This window comes from Oryctolagus cuniculus, chromosome 3, assembly GCF_051225735.1.
Source record: "Oryctolagus cuniculus isolate XC-2025 breed Fujian yellow rabbit chromosome 3, ASM5122573v1, whole genome shotgun sequence".
Lineage (NCBI taxonomy): Eukaryota > Metazoa > Chordata > Mammalia > Lagomorpha > Leporidae > Oryctolagus > Oryctolagus cuniculus.
The window spans coordinates 118,452,216-118,471,026 of NC_142869.1; the positions used below are offsets into that span (position 1 = coordinate 118,452,216).

The 18,811-nt window shown below is 41.7% G+C and overlaps 1 protein-coding gene across 5 annotated transcripts in view; it reads left to right on the forward strand.

Moving 5' to 3' along the window:
* Positions 1-18,811, forward strand: part of UGGT1 (UDP-glucose glycoprotein glucosyltransferase 1) — a 115,349-nt gene that overhangs the window by 52,714 nt on the left and 43,824 nt on the right. For 3 of the 5 annotated variants that reach the window (XM_070071037.2, XM_070071039.2, XM_089329352.1), the window contains 7 exons: positions 391-526; positions 3,461-3,592; positions 6,951-7,115; positions 10,192-10,312; positions 15,075-15,173; positions 15,931-15,954; positions 16,465-16,559. In XM_070071037.2, the coding sequence (XP_069927138.1) occupies positions 391-526; positions 3,461-3,592; positions 6,951-7,115; positions 10,192-10,312; positions 15,075-15,173; positions 15,931-15,954; positions 16,465-16,559 (772 nt within the window). The remainder of the gene's footprint in view (positions 1-390; positions 527-3,460; positions 3,593-6,950; positions 7,116-10,191; positions 10,313-15,074; positions 15,174-15,930; positions 15,955-16,464; positions 16,560-18,811) is intronic. The other 2 variants (XM_070071038.2, XM_089329351.1) reach the window with 1 other exon arrangement.

An 18,811-nucleotide genomic window follows, 5' to 3' on the forward strand; every position in this document is an offset into this window, starting at 1 on the left:
TTCTCATGTTGCTTGTGTTATGACTCAAATGCCCTCTTTTCCATTTAACAGTCTGAAATTTCCATTTTCTCTAATTTTGGCTTAAAGGCAGAACAACATTTCCACTTAAAACAATAGCACAGCCCTTTGTGTCAGTCAAGGAATCTTTTTGTGATGTGAAAACTGCTTGTTCTAACAGCAGATTCGTCCATTCCCCCTTTGAGAACCTGCTGCTTTGCAAGTGGTATGGGTGTCTGCCGACCTTAGCAAAGTAGGATGAGAACTGGGCTTTTCACATAGGGATGGTTTTTCCCACTGGCTACAGTGGCCGGGAGGGCAGGGGCTGCCATTCCTTGTAAACAGTTGCGTTCTTTGAGAAGTTTCTTTTTCTTCTTTCCCTTCCCCCTCCAGAATTGGTTTTATCTTTGTGGTTAATGACTCTGAAGATGTTGATGGGATGCAAGATGCCGGAGTGGCTGTTCTGAGAGCATATAACTATGTTGCGCAAGAAGTGGATCATTACCATGCCTTCCAAACTCTGACACATGTATGTTTTTGTCCACAATGACAAAACATTCTTTTAATCTAACTTACTCTAAAAAAAGCAGTGTGTGGTAAGCAGATTTGTTATTTCTGTGAAGAGAAAAAGTAAAAGTTGTTCGCATGAATTCTATGTGTTTCACATTTCAGGGATTACCTCTACTTAAAATTATTTTTTTAATATTTATTTATTTATTTGAAAGGCACAGTTACAGAGAGGCAGAGGCAGAGAGAGAGAGAGAGTCTTCTGTTCACTGATTCACTCCCCATATGGCCACAACTGCCAGAGCTGGGTGGATCCAAGGCCAAGAGCCAGGAGCTTCTTCCGGGTCTCCCATGCAGGTGCAGGGGTGCAAGGACTTGGGCCATCTTCTGCTTTCCCAGATTATAACAGAGAGCTGTACCTTAAGTGGTGGAGCAGCCAAGATTTGAACCGGTGTCCATTTGGGATGCCGGTACGGCAGTCACCACTTTACCTGCTATGCCACAGTGCTGGCCCTCTACTTAAAATTGATTTACTAACAATAATAGAGTGCTGAGATGTTGTCATGTTCCTAGGAGCCCTCCTGCTATATCTCAGTCTTCTGTTCTTTGCTGATTTGAGATCCATAGTGAAAGTCTTTTGGCAAATGTGACATTCTGTACTTGTTTTAGAAAAAGTTTCCTTTTTTTTTCTTTATGAGTGTCATATTTTGTAGGACTTCGTTTAATATTCGAGTCATAAGATTCTATTTCACTTAACCATCCAGCTTTTCCATTTTTTACTTACAGTTCTGAAATGCCTTGATTTATGTGTACATTTAGGACATTTACTTGCTCAAGTTCAGAAGAAAATTCTCCTTGTTTGCTTGTATTTTTTTTCTTCCTGTTTTTGAGTATAACCAACTTTATGAGTAACAGTTCTTTTGTTTTAGTTAATGGTCACTATTAAAAACCATTTTTAAAGCTATTAATTTTCACTCTTTTTACCCCAAAACCTGATGTTAGTCTGCTGTTTATTATTTATATTATGTCTACTGGCAAGAGATTCATTTTTTATTTATTCACTTTTTGTTAGAGAGTTCATTTATTTCTCTAACATTTGCTAAAGTCCCTCTACGTGCCAGGCCTCATACTGATGTGAGGGGTACAATGTACAGTAAGATTTCACCCCTGTCCTCAAAGGCCCTGCAGCCTTGGCCTTATGAGGGCACATGTACAGATTGGTGATGCCATGTGGTGCGGCGAGCTCAGCCAGCTGTGACTGCACAAGGACTACCCCCACCCCATCACCACAACCTGGGAATGGTGTTTGGCATATTTTAGAGTGGGAAGTTGTGTCATTTGAGCCCAGGACAAATGGGAGTAAGTTGAACCCGGCTGCAAATCAGAGGTGGTATTGACAAGTGGTTAGTGTGGCTGGAGCCAAGTGTCAGAGGGGTAGGTTAGTCCTGGAGGCCATGGTAGGCTGCACAGCTGGGGTATCCACAGTAAAAGGGTTCAAACGTAAATTTAAAAATTCATTCTGCAGCATTGTTTGGAGATGGATCTGATGAAGGGAAAAGAGAGTGACAGGGATTCTAGTTGGTGGACTGATGCTGTGATCTCTGTGAGAATGGACAAGGAAGGTAGTTAGCAGGGCTATGCGTAGAAAAATAAGTTGTTCAGAATAATAAGTACTTTGAAGTTTGCTTTATAAAGGTTTTTTCTCATAGATATTTGTGTGAAGGAAGGGATTATATAAGTTTTCATTCTTTTCTGATTATTTTTTATTGTAAAAGTAATGATCTCTGTGAAACAATTCAAATAGTATTAAAAGTGTCAATTTAAAATTTCTGTCTCATCCCTCCCCCTTCCCTAATGCTTATTAAAGATAGGCACCATTAAACAATTGCCTGGTATCCTTCTACTTACTATACATATGCAAACATTGTTATTTTTGACCTGGGTTTTTTTTTTTTTTAAAGTATTTTAACTTTTTTTTTTAAGATTTATTTATTTATTTGAAAGGCTGAGTTATAGAGAGGCAGAGGCAGAAAGAGATCTTCCATCTACTGATTCACTCCCCAGATGGCTGCAGTGGCTGGAGCTGAGCCTATCAAAGCCAGGAGCTAGGAGCTTCTTTCGGGTTTCCCACATGGGTGCGGGCCCCAAGGACTGGGGCCATCTTCCACTGCTTTCCCAGGCCATAGCAGAGAACTGGATCAGAAGTGGAGTAGCCGGGACTCAAACCAACACCCATATAAGATACCAGTGTTGCAGGCAGTGGCTTTACCCACTACACCACAGCTTGGGCCTGTTTGGTTTGTTTTTTTAAAAACAGGAATTATGCCATACATATTTTATATCTCTAAGTTCTTAAGTTCAAATATTACTTATATGTGTTTGGGGCTTAACATGTCTGTGAGTTGATTTGGGATTTTTCAAAAAAAATTTACTTGAGAAAGTGAAAGTGTTCCCATCCACTGTTTCACTTCCCAAATGCCCACAACAGCCAGGGCTGGGCTGGGGCTGAAGCTGGGAACTGGGAATGCAATCGAGGTCTCCCATATTAGGTGACAGACTGAACTACTTGAACTTGTCACCTAATATGCAAGACCTCGAGCTTGAGCTACCTTGAACTATCACATGCTGCCTTCCAGTGGGTTTGCATTGGTAGGAAGCTGGAATCAGGAGCTGGAGCTAGGAATGGAACCCAGGTGCTCCAATATGTGACGAGTCCTAATTGGTGTTTTATCTTATAAGCTAAAAACCCACCCTGCGATTAGAATATTTTAAAAAGTTGAATTTCAGTTCTAGGACGATGTCTTAAGTATGTGGAAAAGAAAATTGCTAACATGCCCTAATTTATCTTTTTAAGAAAAATGGCCATGTTTTTCTCTACATTCAAAATTATTTTGTAATGAATGTGTTGACATTTGGATTTAAAAATGTATTTGGTTACCTGATTTTTCCTCTTCAGATCTATAACAAGGTGCGGACTGGAGAAAAAGTGAAAGTTGAACATGTGGTCAGTGTCCTGGAGAAGAAATATCCATATGTAGAAGTGAACAGCATTTTAGGAATTGATTCTGCTTACGATCAGAGTCGGAAGGTAGGAGATTCTTTGGTGCTTCTCATTTGGCTGCAACATTCTACTGTTCTTAGCTTCCCTCTGTTTTTTAAATAACGATCATTGTGATTAAGTGTGTCGGTACTTAACATTTAAAACTTTGGAAACCAGATCACTTTTTAGTGATTTTTTTGAAAACGTAGTTTGTATCTCATTTTTGTGAAAATGTCATTGACTTTTAACATGCATCTTAACTGTACACTTGAAGAATTCTTTTTTCACAATGCAGTGGTAGTGTAATTCTCATTTCTATCTCAGGGAAGTGGGGGTAGGGACTGGTTCCAGGACATTCCGTTGATACTAACATCCTTGGATTCTCGAATCCCTTATATAAAATAGTATAGTCTGTGTATGTAAGCTGTGTATATTCTCTTATATACTTTTTGTTTTTTTAAGATTTATTTATTTATTTGAAATTCAGAATTAGTGGGAGAGACAGTTTTTCTACTTGCTAATTCACTCCCCAAAAGTCCACAATAACCAGGGCTGGGCCAGGAATACCAAATATTTGAGGGAATTCATGGAATATGTCATATTTTATATTTAGAACATGTTTAATTTTATCCTATGAGGGAAAAGTACAATAGCTTCTTCTTTGGGGTTGGATATGATAAGGAAAAGTATGTGCTTAAAAATTATTGAATAGAGTGGGCAAACTGGCGGAAAGGGTATTGGTATAGGTTTGATTCTGTGTAGAATGGAACGGACATATCACAGGGCAGGCTCCTCCATAGTTTACCCACACGTGGTATTTTCGCGATTTGTGCTGATTGGGGCCCTTCCCTGCACAAATAGAGCATTTATGTTTGAGCTGTTTAATTCCCTAGCTGTTTGAGTATAGGAACTCTCAAGGCCAGGATGTTGAGAAGATCCCAGAAGTCCTAACAAGCTAATGATGACGAAGAGTTTTTAAACTGCAAGGGATTTACCCCCACACAAGGAAGTCTAAGAAAGTACATTTGCTTGAAATGATGATTTGCTTTAGGACTACTTTTAATCAACATCATTGTACTTAGAAATATCTGTAGCTTTGTTACAAATCTGAGGCTGCGATATTTCTGTGATACTTGAAAGAAGTAATTATTTCTCAAAGAAAGCAATGCAATTAAAATTCAAACTGCAGGATCTGTAGGCTGCTGGGTATTTATTTGTATCTTTCAAAGCCAGTAAGATAATGGCATTAGGAAAAGTTCTAGCACACACATGCAGGCATTTTCTATTTGGCGTACTAACCCTGAGTCATTAATTTCAATTGCCACTTGTGAGTGGCTTAATATAAGACTTTATAATTAATGACTTTAAATTATATATCATTACTTAACATTTATAGTGATCTGTTGGTAGAAAATTTTCACATGTGGTTTTTAACTTTGTCTCTTTGGTAATTTGGTTGAATTCTGTTATTTGGTCCTGTAAACTATTTACAAGTGATAAAGAAGGAAGGTATGTAAAAGTCAAAACAATGTGCCATCTTCACAGAAAGCCAGTGTTACTTATTGTCATTTATAATTTTTTGTTATTTTATTTTGCTTTGTTTTCATTGGGTAAGAGGATGATTTTCAAATTAGGTTTAAATTTAAATTGAGGACATTTATGAAATAGTTGGGATTTCAAAGAGCAATTTAAAAATTTTAACAGTAATATAAGGAAATGGCTGGGACCAACCTAGAAGACCTCATTGCATTGCGGCTAAATCTGTGTCATCCTGTATTATCATGGTGAGATTGGACTAGACAGGAAGCAGTCTGTTACTGAGGACTGGTAGTATTTTGCCCAGGTGAAATCTTTTCTTCTTGTGCTGTCTAAAGAACAATTATAAACTATGCTGTGATTTTCAGAAAAGATTATTTACTAGGTGTTTATCAAGGATTTTTAAAATAGTCCTCTTTACATCTGATAACAGTTTTTACTTTGGAAACCTAGTCTGAAGAGCATCTCCAGTGTTTACAGTCAGGGAGAGCATCCATGTCTGGTACAGTCGCCAGTGTATTGCTCTGGCTTTTTTTTTTTTTTTAAGATTTATTTTATTTATCTGAAAGAATTACACAGAGAGGTAGAGCCAGAGAAAGAGAGAGAGAGAGAAAGAGAGAGAGAGAGAGAGGTCTTCCATTCTGTTGGTTCACTCCCCAAATGACTGCACAGCAGACCTGAGCTGATCCGAGGCCAGAAGCTTCTTCTGGGTCTCCCACATGGGTGCAGGGGCCCAAGAACCTGGGCCATCAGAGGAGCAGCCGGGACTTGAACCAGCGCCCATATGGGATGCCGGCGCTGCAGTCTGGGGTTTTAACCTGCTGTGCCACAGCACCAGCGCCTGCCCTGGCATTTTCCTGCTGAGCAACCTCTTTTGTCCTTAGAAGGGCAGAGATTGGACTTAGTATATCTTAGAGCAAAGATGTTTTGTTTTTCACAGGTGCAGTTTTTTTGTTAGTGGTATGGGTTTAATTATTTCATCTCCAGCTTTCTGCTAGGGGCACTAATAATTTATGATAGTCTGTAGCTGTGCTGCCCATATGGTCGCTTTTAGCCACATGTGACTTCTTAAATAAAATCAATTAAAATTAAAGATTTAGTTGTCTATTCATAGTAACCTGATTCCAAGCACTCAGTTGCCATGTGGGATTATTGGTTATTCTACTAGATGGCACAGATGGAATTTTTCCATCACTGGAGAAAGTTCTATGGCACAGTGCTAACCATAGTACTTTTAACTCGTTCCTGGGAGCCTGGGCTGCACACACACCACACCACTTAATTTGCAAGGGTTTGTGGTTATATAAAAACTCAGTAAGATGTTAATTTGATTAATGCTGTCACTTTGTTTTTTTTCCTTAAAGAACTATCTTCAGTTATTTCTCCTTTACCATCACTTCTGTTAATTTTTCTTCCTTAGTACAAGCATGTACAAAAAGTGTATTATCTTAGCCGGCGCCGCGGCTCAATAGGCTAATCCTCCACCTTGCGGCGCCGGCACACTGGGTTCTAGTCCCGGTTGGGGCGCCGGATTCTGTCCCGGTTGCCCCTCTTCCAGGCCAGCTCTCTGCTATGGCCAGGGAGTGCAGTGGAGGATGGCCCAGGTGCTTGGGCCCTGCACCCCATGGGAGACCAGGAAAAGCACCTGGCTCCTGGCTCCTGCCATCGGATCAGCGCGGTGCGCCGGCTGCAGCGGCGGCCATTGGAGGGTGAACCAACGGCAAAAGGAAGACCTTTCTCTCTCTGTCTCTCTCTCTCACTGTCCACTCTGCCTGTCAAAAAAAAAAAAAAAAAAAAAAAGTGTATTATCTTGTCTCATTTGTTTCATAAAGAACCAATACATGGTGTTTTGTGGGCCCTTGTGCTTTAGGAAGCAAGAGGCTACTATGAGCAGACTGGAGTCGGTCCGCTGCCTGTTGTTCTTTTCAATGGGATGCCCTTCGAAAGGGAGCAGCTCGATCCTGATGAGTTAGAAACCATCACAATGCACAAAATCCTGGAGACCACAAACTTCTTCCAAAGAGCGGTATACTTGGTAAGTGGCGATTCAAGGCTGAGTTTTAGAGAATAGTTTGCTTATGTTTTTGTAGTCTCTTGTAGTAGGCAATAGGATTCTTTAAGTATCATTGTTTATATATTGCCGTTAATAGTTGGTTAGATTCCTAGTACTATTATGATGAAAATAATCAAAAGAGTTCCGTTTATTGGAATTGAAGAGTTAATTTTAGATTTAAGATTAAATGTTTATTTTTAAAATATAAAAAGTTTATTTGTAAGGAATTTTGACTTTGGAAAGACTCATTATTTTTAATTTATATGTAAGTTCATGTATGTATAATTGTTGACATGTTAGTCACATTCCATGAAACTCAACCTTTAAATTATGCCATTTCATGGTTTTCAGTGAGAGTTACACGGAGTTGTGCAACTATCACCTCCAATTTGAGAACATTATTTGCACCTCTGAGCGAAACCTTGTGCTATAAATTTACTTTTAGTTCCCACCTGCAGCTGCCTTGGCGGGGCCAGACCAAATGATCTCGTGGCCTTATACGGCCCACAGGTTGCACATTCCCCACCCTTGTTAGAGGCCCACTATACATTACCTTATAGTATAAGCTGTCAGGTATGATATGACCGGCCCACCACAATTGACAAAGACATTCTTGTCACTGATTGATGCGGTTGCCTCCCAAGAACTAGTGCTCCAGCCGAATCATTACCTCCTGCCCCTTTCTTCTTCTGGAGATGATCATTTTTTATTTTTGGTTTTATCCCCAAGATTTATTGTATTTATTTGAAAGGCAGGGTTAGACATGGAGAGGGAGAGGGAGGGAGGGAGGGAGGGAGATAGAGGAAGAGAGATTTTCTATCCATTGGTTCATTTCCCCAAATGGCTGCAGTAGGCAAGGCTGGGCCAGGCTGAAGCCAGGAGCCAGGAACTTCTTCCGAGTCTCTGATGTGGGTGCAGGGGCCCAAGCACTTGGAATGTATTCCACTGCTTTCCCAGGTACATTAATAGGGAGCTAGCTCTGAAGTGCAGCATCCAGAACTTGAACTGGTTCCCATATGGAATGCTGGGAATGCAGGCTGTGGCTTTACCTGCTTTGCTACAACACTGTCCCCCACCTTTTTTTTTTTTTTTTTTAATATTTTGACACTTTAGATAATATAAAGTGACACCTGTAGAAATCAAATTCTTTACTATGGTTTTTTGTTGTTGCTTTTTGCTGTTGCAGCTCTAGCCTGTTGTTTATCATGTGTGTCCTCTGAAGTCTGCTTGTTTAGCCCACTGGCCATCTAATGAATAAACAAATTTCTTCAATATGTGATCCAGAAAGTTTCTGTTTTTCCCATGATTCTTTGTACTCATGTTGGGGCACACCTTCAGTATTCAGCTGGGTTGAATTCAGCCTTCAGTTCCTGCTCTCAGCTTCAAGGATAGAAGGGAAAGTTTGGGACCTTCTAAGATTTTTTTTCCTGGACATGCATCAGGGTATCATGCATGTGACACTTTAGACTCCAAAGAATGTGTCAGAAATCTCCAAAACCCCCTTTTTTATTTATTTATTTATTTTTTTGACAGGCAGAGTGGACAGTGAGAGAGACAGAGAGAAAGGTCTTCCTTTGCCGTTGGTTCACCCTCCAATGGCCACCGCGGCCGGCACACTGCGGACGGCGCACCGCGCTGATCCGATGGCAGGAGCCAGGAGCCAGGTGCTTTTCCTGGTCTCCCATGGGGTGCAGGGCCCAAGCACCTGGGCCATCCTCCACTGCATTCCCTGGCCACAGCAGAGAGTGCTGCGGCCGGCGCACCGCGCTGATCCGATGGCAGGAGCCAGGAGCCAGGTGCTTTTCCTGGTCTCCCATGGGGTGCAGGGCCCAAGCACCTGGGCCATCCTCCACTGCACTCCCTGGCCACAGCAGAGAGCTGGCCTGGAAGAGGGGCAAGCGGGACAGAATCCGGCGCCCTGACCGGGACTAGAACACGGTGTGCCGGCGCCGCTAGGTGGAGGATTAGCCTAGTGAGCCGCAGCGCCGGCCCCAAAACCCCTTTTGAACATCTCATTTCTCATCTTTTTCTTTGACATTGTTTTGATCAATGCCATGTTAGCCTAGGGAAACCCTTTTAGAAATACAACCATTTCTATAATAAGTTGAACGGAAGGGAAGAATAGCAAAAATGATTTCATTTTCTCTCAGTGTAACTCTTGACTCTAGACATGGATCCCTAAGGTTTAAAGAGTCTGGAATGATTTTTATTATACAATATATGAATTGACTGAGAGAAGACCTTTTGCTTTCTTCTCTAGAAAGAAGCTAACTGTGAGTAGGCCCGCGCCGCGGCTCACTAGGCTAATCCTCCGCCTAGCGGCGCCGGCACACCAGGTTCTAGTCCCGGTTGGGGCACTGAATTCTGTCCCGGTTGCCCCTCTTCCAGGCCAGCTCTCTGCTGTGGCCAGGGAGTGCAGTGGAGGATGGCCCAGGTGCTTGGGCCCTGCACCCCATGGGAGACCAGGAAAAGCACCTGGCTCCTGGCTCCTGCCATCGGATCAGCGTGGTGCGCCGGCCACAGCGCGCTGGCCGCGGCGGCCATTGGAGGGTGAACCAACGGCAAAGGAAGACCTTTCTCTCTGTCTCTCTCTCTCACTGTCCACTCTGCCTGTCAAAAAAAAAAAATTAAAAAAAAAAATTAAAAAAAAAAAAGAAGCTAACTGTGAGTAGATCTCGGTATACATTACTGCTTATTTTTGTTCTTAACTAGTTTGTAGAGCTTGCTCACTTCTGGGGAAACAGTGCTGTGTGACAGACCAAATGAGCATGGATTTGTGGTTAATATTCGCTTTGTATTAGCTCTGTGACTTCAGTGTCTCAACTTCTTGATCCTCAGAATGAATGTCAGTAACACCTGTCTTGATAGATACACTGTACATAAAACATCCAGCTATGTGCTTGGTAATGACAGGGACCTACAACATGATAACTTCTATCCTTAGCTGTTATCAACGTAATGAAAGTTAAGTTTTTATTCCTGATGAATTATTATTGAACAAATATGCTCAGTGCCTCTCCTTCCATTTCTTTCTTTCTTTCTTTTTTCTTTCCTATAGGGTGAACTGTCCCACGATCAAGATGTGGTAGAATATATCATGAATCAGCCAAATGTTGTTCCTCGAATCAATTCTAGGATTTTGACAGCTCAGCGAGTGTACCTGGATTTAACAGCAAGTAGTAAGGAGCATTTCAGAAACAACTTTGGGCTTTTTCTGATTTATGCTTCAAAATCTCTGCATTTATTAGATTGTGATATTCAGAAGGTAATGCCAGAGTGTGACAATCTTTTTTTTTTAAATTAAGATTTCTTTATTTATTTGAAAGAGTATACAGAGAGAGAAGGAGAGGCAGAGAGAGAGAGATCTTCCATTCGCTGGTTCACTCCCCAATTGGCTGCAACAGCCGGAGCTGTACCGATGCAAAGCCTGGAGCCAGGAGCTTCCTCTGGATCTCCCCCATGGGTGCAGGGGCCCAAGGACTTGGACCATCTTCTACTGCTTTCCTAGGCCATAGCAGAGAGCTGGATTGGAAGTGGAGCAACCAGGTTTTGAACTGGCCCCCATATTGGTTGCTGGCACTTCAGGCCAGGGCTTTAACCCACTGCGCCATAGCGCTGGCCCCAAGACAATCTTATAAACTTGTTTCCTCTTGAGCTCTTAAGATGGGTTTCTTTTTTAAAAAGAGATTTATTTATTTATTTGAAAGGCAGAGTAAGAGACAGAGACAGAGGTCTTCCATCTACTGTATCACCCTCTAACTGGCTAGTATATGCTGGAGCTGGCCCAAGTTGAAACCATGAGCTTCATCCTGGTCTCCTATGGGGATGGCCGGGGCCTAGATACCTGGGCCATCTTCTGCTTTCCCAGATGCATTAGCAAGAAGATGAATTGGAAGTATAACAGCCAGGACTTCAACTGGCACTCTGATATGGGATTCTGACATCACAGGCAACAGCTTAACCTGCAGTGATACAACATTGACTGCTTAGCAAGGTCTTAAGGCTCATTCATATTGTTGCCTATATGGATATTTCATTCCTTTTAATGGCTGATTAATAATACATTAGATAGTCCACACATCTCTACTCTTTTTGTGGGAGACATTTGAGTGTTTTCCACTAAGAATACCTTTTAAGAACTAAAAGTGTGGGGCCAGTGCAGAGGCATAGCCGGTAAAGCTGCCGCCTGCAGTGTTGGCATCCCATATGGGCGCTGGTTAGAGTCCCGGCTGCTGCACTTATGATCCAGCTCTCTGCTATGGCTTGGGAAAGCGGTAGAAGATGGCCCAAGTCCTTGGGCCCCTGAACCCACTTGGGAGACCTGGAGGAAGCTCCTGGCTCCTGGCTTCGGATTGGTGCAGCTCCAGTCATTGCAGCCAACTGGAGAGTGAACCAGTGATGGAAGACCTCACTCTCTCTCTGTCTCTCCTTTTCTCTCTGTGTAACTCTGACTTTCAAATAAAGAAAGAAATCTTGGGAAAAAAAAAGAACTAGAAGTGTGAAGCCTGGGTGCAGTTTGTTTCTTATGAATTCCATTGAGACTCTGATGGTCACTTCTGCAAACTCCTGGAAATAAGGTGGAGCTGTCATCACTTGTCCATGGATCACTTTGGAGAAGGAAAATATGTATAATGGTGAAGTCACAACAGTATATTTGTTGCTATAGTTAAGTATAATGACATAAACATCTCCTTATAGTTGTTACTTCATAGTACTATTTTTAATCTACCTGCAACCTAATTTCTTTTTTTTAAAGAAAAAAATCTGTTTTTATATTGCTTACACCTATATAGAATTCAGATTTTATTTTTTAATGTATATTCTTTTTTTAAAGATTTATTTATTTATTTGAAAGGCAGAGTTACAGAGAAGCAGAGGCAAAGAGAGAGAGAGAGAAGTCTTCCATCCACTGGGTCACTCCCCAAATGGCTGCAATGGCTGGAGCTGTGCCGATCCGAAGCCACGAGCCAGGAGCTTCTTCCAGGTTTCCCACACCAAGTGCAGGGACCCGAGGACTTGGGGCATCGTCTGCTTTCCTAGGCCATATGCAGAGAGCTGGATCAGAAATGGAGCAGCCGGGACTTAACTGGCACCCATATGGGATGTCAGCACTATAGGCAATGGCTTTAACTGCTACAGCACAGCACCGGCCCCAAAACTGAATTTCTTTAGGCCAGGAAAAATATTTTTATGTTTTTGTGTATATAAGCACATAAACATACACAGAAAAAATATAAATATAAATGCAAATATATGCTTAGATTTGAAAAAGAAATACTTAGAATACTAAATTATTTCTTCACAGCTGGCCTTTGGCTTTTTATCATTAGTCTTTCTAAAGCAAGGGAAGGGGTATTATTACTCTTTGTCCTAAGTTTTTGTTGTTTTCATCATTTTAAGTTGAACAGGCAGGGTAGTCTTTGTAATATACGTGAATAAAGAGCAGCCGGTGTTGCAGTAGTGAGCAGTGAAGCAGGGATGGAGGCTGTGAGCTGAACCTGGTGCGTTTGCCAGTGAGGAGCGGCTTTCACTCTCCTGACTGAGTGGTGCTAGCACCATCACCCAGGCGTCTTGGACTTCTGCCATCTGGAACCTTTCTGGAAGGATACTGATTTTTTAAAACCATGATGCCATCTCTTCTCCACCACATGATGTTATGGTCAGATAGTGACTAAAAGGATGGGAGGTACTGCATGTGCAAGGTGCATCATTGGGTAAAAGGATAAATGGTTGGGGCCGGCACTATGGCACAGTGGGTTAACGCCCTGGCCTGAAGCACCAGCATCCCTTATGGGCACCGGTTCTAGTCCTGGCTGCTCCTCTTCCAATCCAGCTCTCTACTGTGGCCTGGGAAGGCAGTAGAAGATGGTCCAGGTCCTTGGGCCCCTGTACCCACGTGGGAGTAATAAATGTTTTAAAAACCCACAAATCTAATAAATAACATAAATATCTCACATAACGATCATCCATTCCTATCACTTCACAACTGAAGAATAATCTCCTAAGGTAAAGTGACAGAAAGCAAGATCTTCCAACCACTGGCTCACAACCCAAATGCCTGAAAGAGCCAGGAGCCAGGAATTTACTGAGTCTCCCACATGAGTGGCAGGAACCCAGGCACTTGGGCCATTACTCTCTGCATCCCAGGTATATGAAGAGGAAGCAGGAGAGATCTGGAAGAAGCTCCTGGCTCCTGGCTTCAGATCGGCACAGCTCCGGCCATCGTGGCCATCTGGGGAGTGAACCAATGGATGGAAGACCTCTCTCTCTGTCTCTACCTCTTTCTGTAACTCTGTCTTTCAAATAAATAAAATAAAATCTTAAAAAAAAAAAGATAAATGGTTAAGCAGATACACAGATTAGTAGATGGATGTGTAGGCACATGTGCTTAGCAGACAATGACAAGAACAGTAGCATGTGGTTTGGGGTGTAATGGCTTAAGATTGGTGAGATTGCTGGAGGCAGGAGGTTAATGGTCCTAGACTAGAGAGACTATTTTGTAGCTAGGAAGAAATTACTGGAGAGTTCAGCAAGGGGATGATGATGAAACTGGAGTTTTAACAACAGTAATCTGGGGGGAGATGATTGATAAGAGTATTGGAGAAGATTATGTATGTATTGGAGAAGATCCATATCTAAAAATAGTAAAAATGTCCTTTATTTCTGTTAAGGGTAAAAAAATGTTATTTTGGAGGCTGATATTTTAGTGTAGCAAGTTAAACCGATGCTTGAGACTCCTGCAACCCACATCAGAGTATGAATTTGTGTCCCAGTTACTCTGTTTCCCATCCTGCTTCCTCTTCATATACCTGGGATGCAGAGAGTAATGGCCCAAGTGCCTGGGTTCCTGCCACTCATGTGGGAGACTCAGTAAATTCCTGGCTCCTGGCTCTTTCAGGCATTTGGGTTGTGAGCCAGTGGTTGGAAGATCTTGCTTTCTGTCACTTTACCTTAGGAGATTATTCTTCAGTTGTGAAGTGATAGGAATGGATGATCGTTATGTGAGATATTTATGTTATTTATTAGATTTGTGGGTTTTTAAAACATTTATTACTATAAAGAGAATAGCTATTTCATGTACTTCATAGATATAATTCTAAGAAAACTTTGTGTTTTACGGTGATTAATGGAGTAGGAAGTCATATTCCAATAAACACAGAACATAAGATATCTCACTCATCTATTTTATTTTTTTTTTAATATTTATTTCATTTATTTGAAAGAGGGAAAGAGAGAGAGAGAGAGAGGTCTTGCATCTGCTGGTTCACTTCCCAAATTACTGCAGTGGCCAGAGCTGAGCTGATCTGAGGCCAGGAGCTTCTTCTGGGTCTCCCACACGGTTGCAGGGGCCCAAGGCCTTGGACCATCTTCTACTGATTTCCCAGGCCATCGCAGAGAGCTGGATTGGAAATCGAGCTGCCCAGATGTGAATCGGTGCCCATATGATGAGGGATGCCGACGCTGCCAGCCGTGGCTTTAACCTGCTGCACCACAGCACCAGCCCCTCACTCATGCATTTCTTAAAAAAATTATTTGAAAGACACAATAGCAAGAGGGAGAGGGATCTTCCATTTGCTGGTTCACTTCCCAAGTGACTGCATTGGCCAGAGCTGGGCTGTGCTGGAGCCAGGAGCCTGGAATTCTACCTGTGTCTCCCATGTATGTGGCAGGGACCCAAGTATTTGGGACATTTATCCACTGCTTTCCCAGGCACATTAGCAGGGAGCTAGATCAGAAGAGAAGCAGCTGGGGCCCCAAACCAGCACTCTGATGTAGGATGCCAGTGTAACAAGTGGCATCTTAACCTGCTTACCTCAATGCCAGCCTCACTCCTGCATTTTTATATATCTTAATTTATGGTTAAGTGAACTCAGCAGCTGAAAACATTAGACTGAAACAAAGCCTATTAGTTATATAAGTTTCAATTTTTTTTCTTCCTAGATAACTTCTTTGTGGATGATTATGCTAGATTTACTGTCTTGGATTCCCAAGGAAAGAGTGCTGCAATAGCCAATAGTATGAACTATCTGACAAAGAAAGGTAATTTATTTGGGGCTTATCTTAGATTTGACTTTTTTTTTTTGTACTTACAAATATGTTAATGTCTGTTGGGGAAAGAAAAATTCTTTAATTTCTTTTATTTTTGCAATGCTTTGAGCTCAGAAAATACTTGTTTAAAATTTAATTCTTTATAATAATGTTTAGAATCACTGTATAAATGTTACATTAGCTATTCAACTCAAAAAGAGAAATCCTGCATTGGCTCAGCATGGAAAACATTTGCAATGTAAAATTGGGCTGATGGGTTGAAAATGGGTTTGACTTGCCTCTTTAGTGGCAATATAGAGTTCATTTCATTTCTTGTTAGGGTTTATAAGATAAAGTGGGCTCTAGAAAGCTTGGTGCAATTTTTCAAGCTGATTTTATATGAAATTATGCAGTTAGGTTATGATGCTATCAAATAATGCCCTTTCAATGGCAGACAGGTTCTTTGTACTCATGCTTACTTCCTTTCAAAGGCACACAGGCTGTCAGGTTAGGAAGTTGTTTGCATCTGGGCTGTAGTCTTCTCCTGGAGAGGACGTTTGGCTTCCCAGAAACATGGAAGAACAATTTCTCCAGTTGGTTCCTCAAAGACATTGTTTCTAAGGGGTACTGGAGTAGTGAGGTAACATTGATGGGACCGAGGAGCAGGCAGAAGCACAGCTCATGTTTAAACTTTTGACTCCTTTGGTAGGCATTAATTACAGAAATGACATTTTCTTTTCTTCTACTCTTTTTCCTTTACCTTGTGCAGGAATGTCCTCCAAGGAAATTTATGGTAACTTAAAACTTTAGAATGTTCTATTCTTTTTCTTAATTATCTTACTTGGTTTCAGGCACAATTGTTATTCAAAATTTATTGACACTTGATTGTAATGTTTCTGGAACCTGTGGGTAACAGTACACTAAATCAATGCAGTTATCTTTTGTATAATTGCCTGCAAAGAATTATATTTCAAAAAGTTAAATTAATATAGTTAATGATTATCATATGTTACCTACATTTTCAAACACTCTTTTTCACCTGTATGCTAACAGATGCCCAGACCATAGTAGCATTAATCAGTGCATGTTCCAAGCCACTTGGAAGCTTATCCCCTTTTCCTTTTGGTAGAGAAGCTTCACTGCTTTCACTTTGTATCATTATTAAGCTTTCGTTGTCCTTTTTTTTTTTTTTGTTTTTTGTTTTTTGCATGGTTTTCGGAAATCACTTAGTTTAACAACAACGTTGAAATATAGGATGTGTGTTTATCCTCCAACTCAGTTTGTTGTTCCTCTTTTTCTACAGATGAGTCCTTTATTAGGCCAGTGACTTTCTGGGTTGTTGGGGATTTTGATAGCTCCTCTGGACGGCAATTACTGTATGATGCTATTAAACATCAGGCAAGTATCTACACTGCATTCTGTGTTTCCGTTTGCATCCCTGGTTGTCCTTATGGGCATCTCTGTGCTGGTGGGATTGTTCTGGTGTGACATGGCGGTCCTGTTTTCTTAGTGCTTGAGGGAAACGAGCATTGTTTCTTCAGAGGTTTGCCAGCTTGTGAGGAAAGGGTTGCTTAAGGGAATCGGTTCTTTTAGGGCAAAACAGAGAGATATCCTCAGCACAGACAGGTTTGCATTGTGTTACTGTTCACGTGCTGCAGAGATGCTGCAATGACTGTGTTGCACGTTGTAGGAAGACATGAGGGGGCTGAAAGTGGGGGCAGCACCTGGCAGGCACAGGTGATGTGTGAATCTCAGGAGATCTAGGCATGAAGACGAGTACACTCAAGATGCTCTGGCAGATACGCTGCACATGACTAATAAGTTTGGGGCAAATGGCAATGGCAAGTGGCCGAGAAGAAATGGATTCTTATTGAGAGTGTTGTTGTCAGAGAGCGACACATCAAAATTCTTAGTCCTGGGGCTGGCCACAGCTTGCGATCACATATGGATGCCAGTTTGAATCTAGGCTGTTCCACTTCTGATACAGCTCCTTGCTGGGAAAAGCAGCAGAAGATGGCCTAAATGCCTGGGCCCTTAGCTCAGCTCTGGCAGTTGCAGCCATTTGGGGAGTGATCCAGTGGGTAGAAGATCTCTCTGTCTTTCCCTCTCTTGCTGTAACTCTGAGTTTCAAATAAATAAATAAATCTTAAAAAAAAATTCTTGATCCTGAACATTTTATTTTCCAGCATCATCCAAACTATGCAGCCCACTATTTCTTCTCTCTGCTCTGTCCTGCAGACCCTTACCGAACTTAGGAATACCCTTAGTTAATAGCCTTAGTGATTTCATTCTCAACTAATGTGTCAAGTGCCTTACTTTTTAAAAGATTTATTAATTTATTTGAGAGGCAGAGTTAGAGAGAGAGAGAGATCTTCCATCTGTTGGTTCACTCCCCATATGGCTGCAATGGCCAGGGCTGGGCCAGGCCGAGGCCAAGAGAAAAGAGCCAGGATTTTCTTATGGGTCTCTCACGTGGGTAGGAGGGGCCCACACACTTGGCCATCTCCCATTGCTTTTCCAGGCAATTAGCAGGGAGGTGGAATAGAAGTAGAGCAGGAGTTGGTGTTGTGGTGTAGTGGGTAAGGCCTCCGCCTGCACTACAGGAATCCCTGTGGGCACCGGTTCGATTCCCAGCTGCTCCATTTTCGATCCGGCTCTCTGCTGTGGCTGGGAGATTAGTAGAAGATGCCCCAAGTCTTTGGGCTCCTGCATCCACGTGGAAGACCCAGAGGAAGCACCAGGCTCCTGGCTTTGGATCGGCCCAGCTCTGGCCGTTGTAGCCATTTGAGGAGTGAACCAGTGGATGGAGGACCTCTCTCTCTCTGGCTCTGCCTCTTGCTCTCTGTAACTCTGCCTTTCAAATAAAGAAATCTTTTTTATAAAAAATAAAAAGAAGAAGAAGAAGAAGAAGAAGAAGAAGAAGTGGAGAAGGAGCAGATGGGACACAAACTAGTAGCTACCCATATGGAATGCTGGTATCTCAGGTGGCGGCTTTACATGCTATGCCACAATGCCAGACCCTGAAGAAAATATTTTAACTGAAGGGATATATAGGTACACAGGAAATGCACAAACCATAAGACAGTGTCACAGAGTAAACCTACTGATGTGAGCACCAGCAGGTCAAGAAGTGGAATATCAAATTCCCGAAAGTCCTTCCGTGTTACTACCCCTTCCCTCTCCTCACATCTTGGAATAAGCTTGCCTGCTGTTTACTTTATTGGCATGGAATCTTATAATATGTATTTGCTTGAATTTGTGTTCTTTGTTCAACATTTTGTGAGCTTTATCCATGTTGTTTTAAGTGGTGATATTTAGTTCTTTTTCATGGTATATCTTATAGCTGAACCACAGAGTTTTATTTAATTTAATTGAGGGGCATTTGGATTATTTTTAATTGGTACTGTTATAAAGAATGCTGCCATGAATATTCTCACACATGTCCTGTGATGTACATAGAAGTATAAATTTCTCTTACTTATGCAATAAGTTCATGGAAAATGGAATTAAAAGTTATGTTTATTTCAGTACAAAAATTCTGATGCCCATGCACAGAGGGGTCTTCAAAAAGTTCATTGAAAATGTATGTTATGAAAAAGCTGCATGGATGTCAGTATTTTCGCATAAAAATAAGCTATCTTTAAAAATAT